The 16,670-nt window shown below is 38.2% G+C and overlaps 1 protein-coding gene across 2 annotated transcripts in view; it reads right to left on the bottom strand.

Annotated features, from left to right (window-relative positions):
• The window catches only part of INTS2 (integrator complex subunit 2), a 70,891-nt gene that overhangs the window by 12,283 nt on the left and 41,938 nt on the right, over nt 1-16,670 (bottom strand). For both annotated transcript variants that reach the window (XM_021718948.1, XM_008070846.2), the window contains exons 16-19: nt 14,722-14,826; nt 11,842-12,006; nt 10,079-10,280; nt 5,913-6,038 (exon numbers count right to left, since the gene is read on the bottom strand). In XM_021718948.1, the coding sequence (XP_021574623.1) occupies nt 5,913-6,038; nt 10,079-10,280; nt 11,842-12,006; nt 14,722-14,826 (598 nt within the window). The remainder of the gene's footprint in view (nt 1-5,912; nt 6,039-10,078; nt 10,281-11,841; nt 12,007-14,721; nt 14,827-16,670) is intronic.

Raw genomic sequence — 16,670 nt, 5'->3', positions numbered from 1 at the left:
GGCCAGGAGCGGCCACTGCACTCCAGTGTGGGTGACAGAGTGCGACTCCAACTCAAAACAAAAAAAACAAAAAAAGCCACCCAAAACAAAAAAGTAAAGATTTCTATTTAGAAATCTGTAAGTACATAGAAAAGTAAAGCTACACACACACACACACACACACACACACACACACACACACACACACACACACCCCATTCTAACAAATTTTCCTCTGGAGGTGGCACTGGAATTAATAAAAAAGGTCAAGAAGGAATTTTGTTTTAGCAATACCAGAATGAAAGATATGACAGCAAGACTTTTCACTATACACATTTTCTGTTAATCTTTTTGCATGTTATGAAGTATTTATTTATCTAATGTATATTATGACAAATTTCATACATACATAAGAGAGAATATTATAATGAACTCCTTAAGAACTTATCACTCAGCTTCAACAGCCAACATACATGGCTAGTATGTTTTCACATATACCCCTACCACTTTCCTATCACCACTACTGGGTTAATTCAAAGCAAATCCTGACTTTCATATCTTTTATATGTGTGTATTTTTATATATGTATACATTTATATTGTGTGACTTTAAAAAAACATAAGAATGATCATTTGGTCAAAAAAATTAATTTCAAAAAAGGAACAAGGTTGGGCACGGTGGCTCAAGCCTGTAATCCCAGCACTATGGGAGGCCAAGGCGAGAAGATTGCCTGAGCTCAGGGGTTTGAAACCAGTCTGGGCAACTTGGTGAGATGTCACCTCTACAATAAATCAAAAAATTAGCTGGGCGTGATAGCATGTACCTGTAGTTCTAGCTACTTGGAAGCCTGAAGTGGAAGGATTGCATGAGCCCAGAAGGTCAAGGCTGTGGTGGCCGTCAGCATGCCACTGCACTGCAGCCTGGTTGACAGAATGTGACTACAACTCAAAAACAAAAACAAAATGAACAAAACTAAAAGGTTAAACAACAAAGCAATGAGGAAAAAACTGCAATATATGTACAAAGAGTTGATATCCTTTATAGATGAAGAGCTCTTTAAATCAAGAAAAAAGATAGGTTTAAAGAACTAGGCTAAAATATAAAGAAGAAATACAATAGCCAACCAATACATTAAAATGTTCAACCCAACAAAAATATAAATTAAAATGGGAATCCATTTCTCACCTATCCCAGTGGAAAATATTATTGAGCACTGCTATGGAATGTAAACTGGTTCAGCCTTTATAGATGACAGAATGAAAATATGAATGAAAAGTCTTGAAAATGAACATATTGCTTTTGTCCTAATAATTCCATTTTATGAAATCTGTTCTAAGAAACCACTCAGCATGAGACAATGCACATATATAGCACTATTGATAACAGCAAAAGTGAGAAATAAAATATTGAACAATAGGGGATTGGATTAAAGCCTAGCATATCTATAAAACGGAATATGATATAGATAACAATTCATATAAGAATAACTCTTAACATGAGAAAAGGTTCACTAATTGTTAACTGAAAAATCCAAGCTACAAAAACAAGACATACATTTGGTAGCATAATTTAACAATTTCCTGAATTGAATCACCACCGGATTCAATTTAAGCAAATTGTTAACTTAAGCAAATTGTTAACACTGATAAATCATTTGTTTTAGAAGCAGCTCTTTTTTCTCTCAACCAAACAGTTATTTGGTACCATACTCAGCTGCTAGTGGGATCTGGATACAAAGGTTTAACTCATGCTAATCTGGACAAGTCAAGGCAGAGATTCTGACTTTGAGATTTAACAGACACTCCCTCCAGAGGGCTGTTGATGTTTCTGCTACTTTCAGATGACCCTTGCTTTCAGTTATAGGGCTGTGTGATTCCTAGTGGCCTCTGAAGAAAGAGAAACCTTTTTGGGTGAAGACTGAGATTCTGATTCGACCGCATCTGGAGCAGTGTCTGCTGAAATCACCGAAGCACTACATTCGGGTTTAATTTCTTCTCTTTCTTTTGTACTGGGGATTTTTCCTTCACTTCTTTCTTTTTACTTTCTTTACTTTTTCTCACAGGGAAGTCCTCGTCTTTACCTTCACCCTCACTACAATCAGAATCACACTCAGAATCTTTACCAGTTACAAATTCTGGATCGTCGTCATTAGCACTATCACAATCACTGCCTTTCAGAAGAATCTGTCTTCGCTGTACTGCAGCTTTAGATGCTGCTTTTCTTTTCCCTTCACTCCATGAACATCAAATTCCTCGTTTATCTTATCCAGATCTAAATGATCGGTGGCTACATTGCAATCAGAGAAACAAGGAAATTTATTCATTGTTTCTATTTTACTATTGTCATGGTTATCAGTGCTTTTATCTTGAGGTTTCTGCACATCTGTTGGAAGTTTCTTCATGGATAAAGGTAATACAACTACTATCTCTCTGATAGAGCTTGTCATTAAAGATGTCCTCTTTGGGGGTTGCTTTTGTAGTGGGATGTCTTCTTTCTGGAGATTCAAGTTAGATTTTGGTTTGTCTTGTTTCAATTCCTTTGATGTTTTTCTGGATTTCTTGTTTAAAGATACAGTTGCAGAAACAAAATCATCATTACTTGTCACAGTCTTCAAACTGTGAGCAATTGAATGGTTTCTTATGTCTCATTGGCCGCACCATCGTCCCCACCAGGCTGGAAATTTACAGCTCTCATGTTCTTACTGGCTGCAGTGGCAGTTTCAATTCCTGCTCTAAAACAGACACTGACACCTCTGCCCTAGTCTTTAATTGTTGCCAGCTACGCAGGCAGCAGGGCACACACTCTGAGGACAGCATCTGCTCACCCATCTCATGGCACTGCTCTCTAAAAGCAGCTCTTTCATAGACGTATTATTTACTGTGGTTTTCCTTTTTTTTTTGAGTTGGAGTCTCACTCTGTCACCCAGACTGGAGTGCAGTGGCTGCTCCCGGTCACTGCAGCCTCGACCTGCTGGGCTCCGGCGATCCTTCCACCTCAGCCTTCCAAGTAGCTGAAACTACAGGCCCGCGCTACCACGCCCGACTAATTTTTTTGATTTATTGTAGAGATGAGGTCTCACCAAGTTGCCCAGGCGGGTCTCAAACCCGCGGGCTCAGGCAATCCACTCACCTCAGCCTCCCAAAGCCCTGGGATTACAGACTGAGCCACAAAGCCCAGCTAGTTTTCCTTTTATTAAATACTTAATGTCATTTATACTGTTTATTCTTCTGATTCATATTTCTAATGAGACCTTGATCTCACCAAACCATATCTGGCTGATTTAGCAGATTTTGTTACTTTAAGAAATTCACTCCCATGGTTGATGACAAATGGAGTTAAACATCAAGTGTATCCATGTCCAGGCGCAGTGGAGTGGCTCCCACCTATAATCCCAGCATTTTGAGAAGCCAAGGAGGAAAGATTGCTTGAGTTCAGGAGTTCGAGACCAACCTGGGCAACATATCAAGATCTTGTTCCTAAAAATATAAAAAATTAGCTAGGCATGATGGCACACATCTATAGTCCTAGCTACTCAGGAGGCTGAGGTGGTAGGATCGCCTGAGTATAAGAGGTTGAGGCTGCTGTGAGCCATGATCGTGCCACTGTACTCCAACCTGGGCAAAGTGAGATTCAATAAATAAACAAACAAACTGTATCCCACTTAGTCTTCCTTACTAGTTTTTCTCCCCTCTAACCTATCTAGCACAAAGCTTCCTTTCCTGAGTTATAACTCAAACAATCCATTAGCTTAACATTCAAGGCCTTCTATAGTTTGATCCCAATTTAACTTTCTAATTGTAAAATATGCTCTTCTCAAAATCTATTCAAGTCTTTTTCATCCTTGCTTGTAAACTTTAACTCACACTATTCTTTTTCTCAAAGTACCTTCCTTAATTCCCTAACAACCATTATACTATTTATTCACCTAAACTCTATGTCAGGGCTCTCCAACCCCCAGGCCACTAACTGGTCAGTGGCCCATTAGGAACCGGGCTGCACAGCTGGGGGTGAGGAGCAAGTACAGCTGCTTCCCATCACTCACATTAACACCTGAGCTCTGCCGCCTGTCAGATAAGCACTGAAAAGCCTGCTTCCATTTCCAACATCCTATCTTTGTGAAGCAAGGTTTTCTGCGGGGACAGCAACCAAAATGAAGATTACAGAGTAGACTGGACATAAGCAACACACTTTGGGTGTCACTGTCTTCCATCACCTCCAGATGGGACCGTCTAGTTGCAGGAAAACAAGTTCAGGGTTCCCACTGATTCTGCATTATGGTGAATTGTATAATTAGTTCTTTACATATGACAATGTAATAGTAATAGAAATAAAGTGCACGATAAATATAATGCACTTGAATCATCCTGAAACCATCTCTCGCCCCGGTCCATAGAAAAATTGTTTTCCACAAAACCGGTCCCTGATGTCAAAAAGGTTGGGGACCACTGCTATGTTTACTCTTTTTTAAAAAATTTTTAAGGCTAGTCAAGTGAAGAGACAGGAGTGTTGAAAAGGAACAAAGACATTTGTAACTGGTTATGATTAATTAGTGATCAATTAGTTGTAAACATCATTGCACTCAGAAATTTTTTTAAGTGTCCATACTTTTTTTTTTTTTGAGTCAGAGTCTCATTTTGTCACCCAGGTTGGAGTGCAGTGTGCAGTGGCACGATCACAGCTCACCACAGCCTCAACCACCTGGGTCAGGCGATCTTTTCACCTCATCCTCCTGAATAGCTGGGACTATAAGTACATGCCACCACATCTGGTGAGTTTTTTTGTTTTGTTTTTGTAGAGACAAGGTTTCACTATGTTGCCCAGGCTGGCCTCAAACTCCTGGACTTAAGCAATCCTCTTGCCTTAGCCTCCCAAAGTGCTGGGATACAGGTGTGAGTCACTGCACCCAGTCCATTCTTTAAAACATTACTCATATCCCATCTCCTCTGCATGTCTTGAACTTTTAACAGCATTCATTTATTTCACCATTCATCAGCATATGACCATATTACATACCATTTTATGTATCTGTCTTATTTCCCCATGCAAAGGGTAATCACTCTAAAGGCAGGCCCCTCAGCTTATATACCACCTTTGATATTACTTAACATAATAACTAGTAATTCAAACATTAATGATATTAATTAATTAAGTTCTACCTTTTGAGATGAAGCCATTTCAAAGCAATTGCCTAAGTTCAGCAATTGGTAAGCAATTAGAGCCAATGTAGAATCAATGAAGCTAACATCACTATTGAGAATGCCAAAAAAGTCACAGTTTTAATGCATGTAATGGTGAACCAGTTTGTTTTTGGAGTCAGAGTCTTACTCTGTTGCCTAGGCTGGAATGCAATGGCATGCTCACAGACCGCAGCCTTGACCTGCTGGGCTCAGGTGATCCTTCTGCCTCAGTCTTCCAAGTGGTTGGAACCACAGGCCCATGCCACCATGTCCGACTAATTTTTTTTATTTACTGTAGAGACGAGGTCTCGCCAAGTAGCCCACACTGATCTTGAACCCTTGGGCTCAGGGGATCCTCCCGCCTTTGCCTCCCAAAGTGCTGCTGGGATTATACAAGTCAGCCACCGTGCTGGGCCTGAACCAGTTTTTAAAAAGCCTTTTTCGACATGCAAGCAGAAATAGTGTTATCCTTTACTAGTTTTGATTGTATGAGAGAGAAAAACCACTACTGATGGTTATCAAAACCAAGAATGATACTACTCCAAGAGTAGTTTTTATTAATCACATGTTAAATATTAAACTGAATATCTATTTCATGAATAAATACAACTGGAAAAAAAAGAAAAAACTGCTAAGCCATACTGCCTAGTTATCTGCAGGAACACTAAGATACAAGTTTAAACTGAATTTCATCCATTTCTTTTGACTCTCCAAAGTACAACTCTATAATATAAACAAAACTCAAATGACACATACCTGTGAACCCTCTGATCACACCTTAGGACAATGAGAGGATCTATCATTAGGTCATTCTGAGTATACTTTTGTTGTCGTACAAACTTTATTGAAGGCTGAAGCGCATTAACTGTCATTACCCACAGTCTGATAAGAAAAAAATCACATGTGTAAAACAGCTATATTATAATTGAAATATATACCCATCTGTACCTGTATCTATCTTAGAAAGTTACTTTCAGCAAAAATTACAAAGCACGTGCGAATGAACTTTGAAGAATTAAAACCTGTAGACATCTAACCTATTATTATATCTCTAAAACAAATAAATAAAACAATAAAAACAAAGTAGTCTCAAACATTTTTACCATTGTAATAGAATAACCATAGCACATATATTAAAACTGGAATTAAAACCTGAGTTATACCATACTTGCTATGTGACTCTCAATAAGTCATGGAGACTCTCTCTGAACAGTTTCCTCATCTGTAAAATAGGAATACTATAAAATCTATAAGTGAAATAATACTTACCAAAACACTTTGGACCTGGCTCCATAAATATAAGCAATTATTCTACATTTTTCATCATAAAGTTTCAACATGAGGTGCTACTCTGAGATTAGATATTCATAGATTATAAAAGTGTTTACTGAACGGACTACACTTCATAATTACTGAGGGATATGCCAACATGGAGGGCACTTGCTCTCTGACAGTGAAGCTCAGGAATCCACCAGCCCTAACTCACACACAGAACTTCCCCCTCTTAAATATGAGTGGACAAACAAGGATTATCAGACATTTAAAGAAAGCTTTCACTTTGAAAAAGATTAAAATATACAAACAGAAAAAAAGGAACTCCAAAACACAGAAAATGTAGGAATCAGAAGAAATACTTTACTATTATTAATATTCTTAAAGAATAAAATATTTCATACATGAAACAAGAACAAGAGGCATCTTAAAATATTCAAGTAAGAAAGAGCTCTTAGAAACTAAGAATACAACAGAAATTTAAAACTTCAAAAGAAAGGTCAGAAGATAACATTGAGGACATATCTAGAAAGTATACTAAAAAGATAGAGGAGGAAAAAAAAGAGAAAATCAGAGAATAAGTCCAAGAGGTTTATAATCCAAATTCTAAAAAAAATATTAGAAAACAGAGGGAAATTATTGAAGAAAGAAAATGTCTTGGAAATGAAGGCATTACTCTCCAGACTAAGAAGGCTAACCAAGTGCCCAGCACAATTAATAAAAAAGGCCCAGACCAAAATATATCATCTTGAAATTCCAGAAAACAGTGAGGGGAAAAAAAACTCAAAAGCCTTTTCAGAGAGAAAACACAATGCTCACATACAAAGAGTTGGAAAATGATACAACGCTAAAATACTAATTGAAAAAAATGGAAGCTCTAATTCAGTAAACAGTGTCTTCAGATTTCTGAGAGCAAAAGTGAACTAAAATTCTATACTTAGTCTAAATATCAGTCATATGTGAGAAAAATACAGAGTCTCAAACGAATTAAGTTTCCCACACACATTTTGCAGGAAGCAACTTCAATGTGTGTTTCACTCACTAAAATGAGGACATACACCAAGAGTGAGAAAAGACAGAATCCAAAAAAGATAAGATAACTGCAATTCTAGGATGGCAACTATGTATGTCCCAGATGGAAACATGAAGATGGAAAGCTCTGAAAGGAATGTCTCCAAGAAAAAAATGTTAATGATATATTACTTGATGTGTTATATCTAAGTGTAATATTAATTTTCCCTCAATAATGAAGTCTGAAGATCAGTTAATTAGTTATTGATCCAAAAAAAACCCTGAGTGAATAGGAAAAAAAAGCAAGCATTAACTCACTCAGGATATGGGTTGAATGTAGGGGAAGGTACTCATGTAATTTTTTTTTTTGGCTAATTTTTTTTTTTTAATTGTAGAGACAAGGTCTCGCCAAGTTGCTGGGCCGGTCTCGAACTCACAGTTTCAGGCAATCCACTCACCTTGGCCTCCCAAAGTGCTGGGATTGCAGGCTGAGTCACTGAACCCAGCCATAAGAATAACATTGTAATCAAAAGATATAACATAGCTAAACTATAAATATCACTTCTTTAGTCATAATAATATGCATACTAAATAACATTTTAACCAAAGATTTCCATAATGCCTGTGTTGGGAGAAACAGGGGAGATGGGTATTGGAGGAAGTGAGACTCACAGGAGAAGAAGTGGGTAAGAGTGCTAAATCTTCATCTTATATAGAAGGAAATCAACAGACAATTTCTAAACTGGAAAACCAGAAAATTAGTTATTATAAGCATACTATTGAGTATATTGGAGGTATGTAAATGTCAAAATCAAAAGATAAAAGAGGCTGGGCTCGGTGGCTCAGCTTGTAATCCCAGCACTTTGGGTCGAGGCAAGTGGATTTCCTGAGCCCATGGGTTCGAGATCAGCCCAGGCAATTTTGCGGGCCCTCATCTCTACAGTAAATAAAAAAATTAGCCAGGCATGGTAGAGTGCACCTGTAGTTCTAGCTACTTGGAAGGCTGAGGCGGAACACCTGCCAGAGACCAGTAAGTTGACACTGGGGTGGCCGTGAGTGTGCCATTGCACTCCAGTCTGGGTGACAGAGTGAAACTTCAACTCAAAAAAAAAAAAAAAAAAAAAAGGAAGATAAAAGAGCTAAAAATAGTTGCCTCTGGGGAGCTAGAATCTAAAATAGAAAGGTGTGAGTTAAATTTTATATACTATTTACTTCAGCAATGTGCATTTATTTGACATAAGTAAAATTTAAATTTTGAAACTTATATTCCCAGACCCCACCCCAGACCTACTGAATCAAAATTTCAGTTAAGTCATGCCTAGCATTCTGGTTGCTAGAGCTGACCAGATGTTACTGATGTAACCTATGAACCAGCAGAGATACACTGACTAAAAAACCATTGACTAAATATTGTGGCACACTGGAATCATCTGGGTAATCTTAAAAAGTACAAATGCCTGACTCCCACCCAGACAATGTGATTTAATTGGCATGGGTTCCAACCTGGGGATCAGACATTTTCAAAGCTCTCCAGGTAACCTTAACGTGCAAGAAAATTTGGACCATTGTGATGATTCAAAACACTGTGATCTAAATCACAATTAGCCACAAATTACTATACATGAAAACCTTTTTTTTGTTGTTGAGATGGCACTCTGTCACCCAGGCTGGAGTACAGATTTATTGTAGAGATGAGGTCTCACCAAGTTGCCCAGGATGGTCTTGAACCCCAGGGCTCAGGCAATCCTCTTGGCTCTGCCTCCCAAAGTGCTGAGATTACAGGCATGAGCCATCACACCCAGCTGAAAGCTATCTTTTATTTTTATTTATTTATTTATTTATTTTGAGTCAGAGTCTCACACTGTCACCCAGGCTGGAGTGCAGTGGCATGCCCACGGCCACCGCAGCCTTGACTTGCCAGGTTCAGGAGAGCCTTCCAAGTACCTGGAATCACAGGTGAGCACCACCATGCCCAGCTAATTTTTTTGATTTATTGTAGACACGAGGTCTCATCATGTTGCTGACTGGTCTCAAACCCATGAGCCCAGTCAATCTTCTCACCTCTACCTCCCAAAGTGCTGGAAAACTTTCTCAAGTTGGGAATACTTTAAGGTTTCTCTCTATTTCTTGAATTTTTTTTTTGAGTTGGAGTCTCACTCTGTCGCCCAGGATGGAGTGCAGTGGCACACTGACAGCCACTGCAGCCTCAACCTGCTGGGCTCAGGCAATCCTTCCACCTCAGCCTTCCAAGTAGCTGGAACTACAGGCATGTGCCACCATGCAAGGCTAATTTCTTTGATTTATTGTAGACACAAGGTCTCACCATATTGCCCAGGCTGATCTCGAATCCCTGGACTCAGGCAATCCTCTCACCTCGGCCTCCCAAAATGCTGGAATTACAGACTTAAGGCACTGCACCCAGCCTCTCTCTATTTCTTAAGATAAATATATATTATTTTCCTTTAAGACATAAATAACAATTCTTTAATTCAAAGTCTTCAGAAAGGAGTTATATTGCCACATAATAGATAATGATATATGTGGTCTTATAAAAAATTTTTTCAACAATCAAGTTTAGGTTATTATATATTATCATTGCTATACATTCAGCTATTACATGTAACAGTACACTGAATTACCTTCTAGGCATCACAGTATTAAGAACCATCCATAGTTTATTGACTGTTTGAAGAATTCGCCGTGGAACCCCTGAATTCAACAGCTGGTTCATATTGGATGTTAACACTTCCGCATATGGTATAAGTTCACTGGCAGAGAGCAGAGTCAAGTGTTCTATAATCTGCATCACTTGTGTGTGACTAACTGGGACAGCTGAAAATGCTAAAAAGAAAATTTAGCAATCATAATCTAAATTCCATAAAGTTTACCAATCAGGAAATAATATCATTCTCTCAGACTGCAAACCAAACAAATCAATAAAACAATATTGCTTTAGAAAGTAACTATAGGCTCAGGCCTATAATCCCAGGCAGGAAGCCAAGATGCAAGGATCACCTGAGCCCTGAGGTCTGGTCTGCACTGAGCAGTGATCATGCTACTGCACTCTATCCTAGGCAACAGAGTGAGACCCCAACTCAGAAAAAAAGAAGTAACTATAATTACTACCTATAGACTCTTATAGAAATCTAACTATAATTTCAACTAAACTTTATTAAAATAAAAGCCTTAAGAAAAATTCATGAAAGTGAAAGTTAAGTTGTTCTTTCATGAAGAATAAAAATATTTCATTTTAAAAATCACATTAATGGCCGGGCTTGGTGGCTCAGCCTGCAATCCCGCGCCTTTGGGAGGCTGAGGTGAGTGGACTGCCTGAGTCCGCAGGTTCGAGACCCGCGTGGGCAGCGAGACTTCATCTCTACAATAAATTTTTTAAAAAATCAGCTGGGTATGGTAGCGCGCCTGTAGTCCTGGCTACTGGGAAGGCTGAGGCGGAAGGATCGCCGGAGCTCAGCAGGTCGAGGCTGCGGTGGCCGGGAGCGGCCACTGCACTCCAGTCTGGGTGACAGAGTGAGACTCCAACTCAAAAAAAAAAAACAAAAAAAATCACATTAGTGTCCCAAAACCAAATCTCATTTTCTTGTTGATTCAGACTGATTTTAAAAACAGGATAATACAGCAAAGTATTGTTTTTGGTAGCTAACATTCACTTGAAAGGCTAAAACTTCTTGATCCTTTCCTCCAGGTGGCCTTCTTTATAGGATGTAAGCACCCAGAAGATTACTGTTACTAAAAAATATCTAACTGTGCTATCCGATAAAGAAGTAAGTAACCACATCTGGCTATTAAGTACCTGAGATGTAACTAGCCCAAATTGAGTTGTGCTGTGAGTGCAAAATACAAACCAGGTTGCAAAGACTTAGTGGGGGTGGGGGAGGAGTAAAATATGGATTAATAATTTTTATACTGATTACATGATGAAATAATATTGGCTACCTTTTATTAAATAAAATGATTATTAAAATTAATTTTGCTTGTTTCTTTTTACATTTTTAATGTGGTTACCAGAAAGTTTATACATGTGTGACTCACATTGTATTTCTATTTAACAAGGCTGATTTCTGTTTCCAGGCTGATCTGGAACATTATCCACTAACACCAAGTATATTGCCCTATTCCACTGCACTTATTTCTAACCAGTTTAGTACCTTCCTAAAGCCACACTACTTTTTTAGTGATGTAACATAGGACCTATGAGAGGAAAGATACAAGCCTGTCCGAAAGAAATGGTTAAAATGACTTAAACTCAAAGAGAAGCACTTAAAACATATTCACCAAAACATGGTTATATTCTCAGGAAAATTCTCCATGATTATGAGATTTCAATTAGCTTAGCATCTCCTTGTACTACAAAAGGGGTAAAAAGAGTATCAATTCACTATACCTTCTTGGAGTTGTTTAGGAGAGTGGTTTTTAGCATTATTAGTCAGGAGCATTCGCCTTAACAGGGCATCAGTCCCTGTGATTTCTTCTTCACAGATCCAGTCATCCACAATACACAAATGTGGGTAGTTAGTTGCAAGGAGACGTAGTAAAGCTGAATGCAACCCTTGAAAATTTACAGGAAATCAACTGGATTTTCCATTCTTAAACACCGGAAGCTTCCCCACCCCTCTCATTTTTATCAAGCTAATGGCCCACAAGGAAAGAAGGTTAGGCTCTAAATCAATGTTTCTCAAAGTAAGATTAGTGCACCACTAGCACCAGAAACTTGGGAAGCTTGTTTCATGGCAGAACAGTAAATGCCATCCCAGAAGACTACATCAGAAGCTCTGAAATGCAGCGCTAGGAAGGAGCACGTCTTGTATACGTGTGTATAGTAGATTGGGCAAGGGAATCTGCTTAAATAAAGAGCTCTAAGTAATATGATACACAGTGAGCTGGGAATGACTAATGTCAAACATTCTCGAGCTTTCTTCTACCCCATCCCAGCAGAACAGTCTCCCATCAGGAAAAGTTATTTGACAGAGCAGTGGTTCAAGAATTGAGAGGAGAGGAAAGAAAAATAGAGGGAAATCATACGTGGTATGAAAGGCTCTGCACAGAAATACTGATAGGCTACTGTAGAGAATAAGCCCTTTCCTCTAAGCCCACTGAGAATCATTGCCACTAAAGGATAAAATTAAAGTTGCCCACTTTTATGTTTAAAAAGCCTCAGGTGCTTTATGTACATTTTCTCATTTCACCCTAACATTCCTACAAAGTAAGCAATAAAGTCTCCATTCTACATAAGGAACCAAACAGGCTGAAAGATGTTTATTAACAATACTAAAGTCACACAACTAAGCATATCAGCCAAGAGAAGCAGTATTGGTCATACCCACAAAAGGGTTTGTTTTTCCTCATTCAAGGGTTAAGGAAGATCAAAAGAAATGGAAAGCATTCCTTTTACCAAATCAAAGCCCTATTTCCAATATTTTGCCTATAGCATGATTTGACTATTATGTGTAATATTAATAATGACAAATAAATCAATAATAAGATCATTAAAATGCCTATTTAGTTATACTAAGTATTACTATGCTAAGTGCTTCACATATAAGTAGCTAATAAATATTGTTGCTGGCTGGGCTCGGTGGCTCAGCCTGTATTCCCAGCGCTTTGGGAGGCCGAGGTGAGTGGATTGCCTGAGCCTGTTGGGTTTGAGACCCACCTGGGGAACTTGGCAAGACCTCATCTCTATAATAAATCAAAATTAGCTGGGCGTGGTAGCGCGTGCCTGTAGTTCCAGCTACTTAGAAGGCTGAGGTGGAAGGATCGCTGGAGCCCAGCAGGTCGAGGCTGCAGTGGCCGGGAGCGGCCACTGTGCTCCAGTCTGGGTAACAGAGTAAGATTCCAACTCAAAATATATATATATATATATTGTTGCTACTACAGTATTATTACTATCATCTTCATCATCATCAGAGTAGTAGTAAAAATCAAAGTACTTCAGATTCAATCATCCCCTTATTCTGCAATTTAGATCAAATCATACTTCTGCCTAGTCACAGAGGAATGAGATCTGTTTCCTTTCTCATAAAAACAGCTTACAATTGGTGTTTCTATGTTTGAAAAGACATTGTAATAATCAAAAGTGGTATTATCTTAAAGTTTAAATTTCTAAATGAACACAGGAACATATGTACATTTAAAACCATACCCAATAGTCACAAAAAAGACTGCTTACAGAAATACAAATTAAGCTACATTTCATACTCTTCTCAATAAAACATGCTAATTGCCAGATGCAGCCAAATATAACATCATTCCTTTAGAAATAGATTATAAAAAGATATAAGTGAGTGCAGACATTTGGTTAATGATGACCAATGAAGGCTCATGTTTTCTTTGAAACCAACCATAACAAAAGAGGAAGAAAATTCCACCTTCAAATAAAGAAAAACATCCACGCTCAAACATTATAAGAGGTGTTCAATTAAGAAAAATATCTAATTTTTAAAAATACTACTATATTTTTATTTAATAGTATTTACAGTAAAAATTTTACAGTATATCCATAAAATGGAATATTATAAAGTAATTCAAGACAATAAGGTATGGCCAGGCATGGCGACTCATGCCTGTAATCCCCGTAGTTTAGGAGGCCGAGGTGGGAGAATTGCTTGAGTCCAGGAGTTTGAGACCAGCTTGGGCAACATAGTGAGACCTCATCTCTACAAAAAATACAAAAATTAGTAGCATGTGGTGGCATGTGCCTCTAGTCCCAGTTACTTGGGAGGCTGAGGCAGAAGGATCATCTGAGCCTAGGAGGTCGAGGCTGTGGTGAGTTGTGACTGTGCCACTGCACTCAAGCCTGGGCAACAGAGTGAGGCCCCAACTCAAGAAAAAAAAAAAAAAAGACAATAAGTTAGAACGACATGTACTGATATGAAAAGTTGTTCAAGGCTCCAAGAAAAAAAGCAAGTCTTAGAAAAGGCTATCATAATTTTTAAAAATTCTGTGTGTATGTTTATCTATTAAGTTCAACCATATGAAATTACTGTAGGTCAAAATTAGTCGAATATCTCCAATTTTATATGGTTCAACCTGTGAGGAAAAAAAAAGTCTGAAAATACACACCAAACTGAAAATAGCTGGGAGTTTTTGAGGAGCAAGGGGTGGTTTGCAGTAAGTAAAATGATTGAGTGGGGAAGGCAAAGAGGACTTTCCTGAATTGTTTTAATTTTTAACATTGAGCATCTATTATACTTTACAATATTATAAACAGTACAGTATTTTTTAACAATAAATTTTAGTAGTAAAAAGCAAATAAAACAAATACCTCCCAACTCTTGCTGCAGTCCTTGAGCCTGTCGAATAAGGAATTTGATTGGAATCTGATCCATTAAAGAAGAAGAATATGATTTGGGCTTTCTTTGCATGGCAGCTGTCAGTCAAAGATAAAAAGTTTAAAATAAAGTATCAGAAACAACAGAAATGTTAACCTTCAACCCAAATGGGAACAAAAACAACGTCATATTACTTTTAACTCACTTAATCTGTGAATGTTAGCACATAAAGGATGAAGAAACACTACCAAAATGTGGCTACACCAGAAGAACAAGAACATACCTAAGGGCAAGATTTGGAAAATGCCCTGAAATTGAAACTAATGAGGAGAAAAATAATAATAGTAGAGAGAGGCCATGTACAGAAATACTCTACACTAAAAGAACCAATAAGTGAGTCAAGACTTTTCCAAATCTAAATAGGAAGTTCAAATGCAGTCATGAACACAAGGCTTAGAGCTTCATAATTACAATGTTATATTGTAAAAAAAAGTCTATATATATAACTTAATCATGTTATATATGATAGTGGTGACTGACTCTTTTTAAAAGAAATCAGGCAATATGATAGCCAAACCCTGGTTCCAACACTTACTACTTAGGGGAGTTACTTAACTTCCCTGTGCCTCAGTGTTCTCTGCAAAATAAAGATAACAATTGCCAAGCATGGTGGGTAACTCCTGTAATCCCAGCACTTTGGGAGGTGGAGGTGAGAGGATTGCCTAAACCCTGCGTTTTGAGACCAGCCTAGGCAACCTGGCGAGACCTCAACTCTACAATAAATCAAAAAATTAGCCAGGTGTGGTGATGCACACCTGTAGTTTCAGCTACTTGGAAGACTGAGGCAGAAGGATCACCTGAGCCCGGCAGGTCAAGGCTGCGGTGGCCAAGAACATGCCACTGCACTCCAGCCTGGGAGGTAGAGTGAGACTCCAACTCAAAAAATGAAAAAATAAAAAAAGTAAAAAGATAACCTAACTTACAGAATTGTTGTGAGAGTTTCAATTAGTTAACACCTGTAAAGTGCTTCATTAGTGTCTGGAACACAGCAAGTACTCAAATGTTAACTAGTATTATTAAGACCTAGAGTTCTCAAAACCATCTTAAGGTGAAGTACCAATATTTAAGTTTCTGGACCTAAGACACTAAAGACAAAATCCTAAATAAATTTTAATGATTCTATCAAAGAACTAGTATCCCATGAAGGCTCACCTAAAGCAACTGTTTAACATCTCAGTGAAATCATCAAGGATATTCTTAATCCTTCAGTGAAAGACTAAACTATAATTATGAAAGGCCTAGCCGGGCTCGGTGGCTCAGCCTGTAATCCTGCACCTTTGGGAGGCTGAGGTGAGTGGATTGCCTGGGCAACTTGGCAAGACCTCATCTCTACAATAAAATCAAAAGTGAGCTGAGTGTGGTAGCGCGCGCCTGTAGTTCCAGCTACTTGGAAGGCTGAGACGGAAGGATTCCTGGAGCCCAGCAGGTAGAGGCTGCGGTGGCCGGGAGCGGCCACTGCACTCCAGTCTGGGCGACAGAGTGAGACTCCAACTCAAAAAAAAAAAAAAAAAAATTTATGAAAGGCCTATGAGAAGATCATTGGTCTTATACATATAACATGAGTAATCACATTTCCAAATTTCTTCCAGTGTATAGCTTTCAAAAGTTCAAATCTAACATTTAACCTCATCCTCAGAAAAACTATAGAAATGTTTTGAATACTATTTACATTGCCCTTTGTTGTTTTTGTAGCATGTTAATCCTTCAAAAGATGGAAAAACTTCCTAATTCATTTGTGAAATTAGCATAAGTCTAATACCAAAGCCCAAAACAAAGAAAAAAGGGGAAAAAAAGTTCAATTTTACTTGCTTAAACACATGAAAAAAATCATAATTAAAAAACGATCAGGGTCTGGCGCAGTGGCTCATGTCTATAATTCCAG

This window comes from Carlito syrichta, unplaced genomic scaffold (assembly GCF_000164805.1).
Source record: "Carlito syrichta isolate Samal-C Ts95f unplaced genomic scaffold, Tarsius_syrichta-2.0.1 Scaffold314028, whole genome shotgun sequence".
In the NCBI taxonomy this organism is placed as follows: Eukaryota; Metazoa; Chordata; class Mammalia; order Primates; family Tarsiidae; genus Carlito; species Carlito syrichta.
The sequence above is the reverse complement of the archived record's forward strand: the minus strand, read 5'-3'. Positions and strand labels throughout refer to the sequence as shown.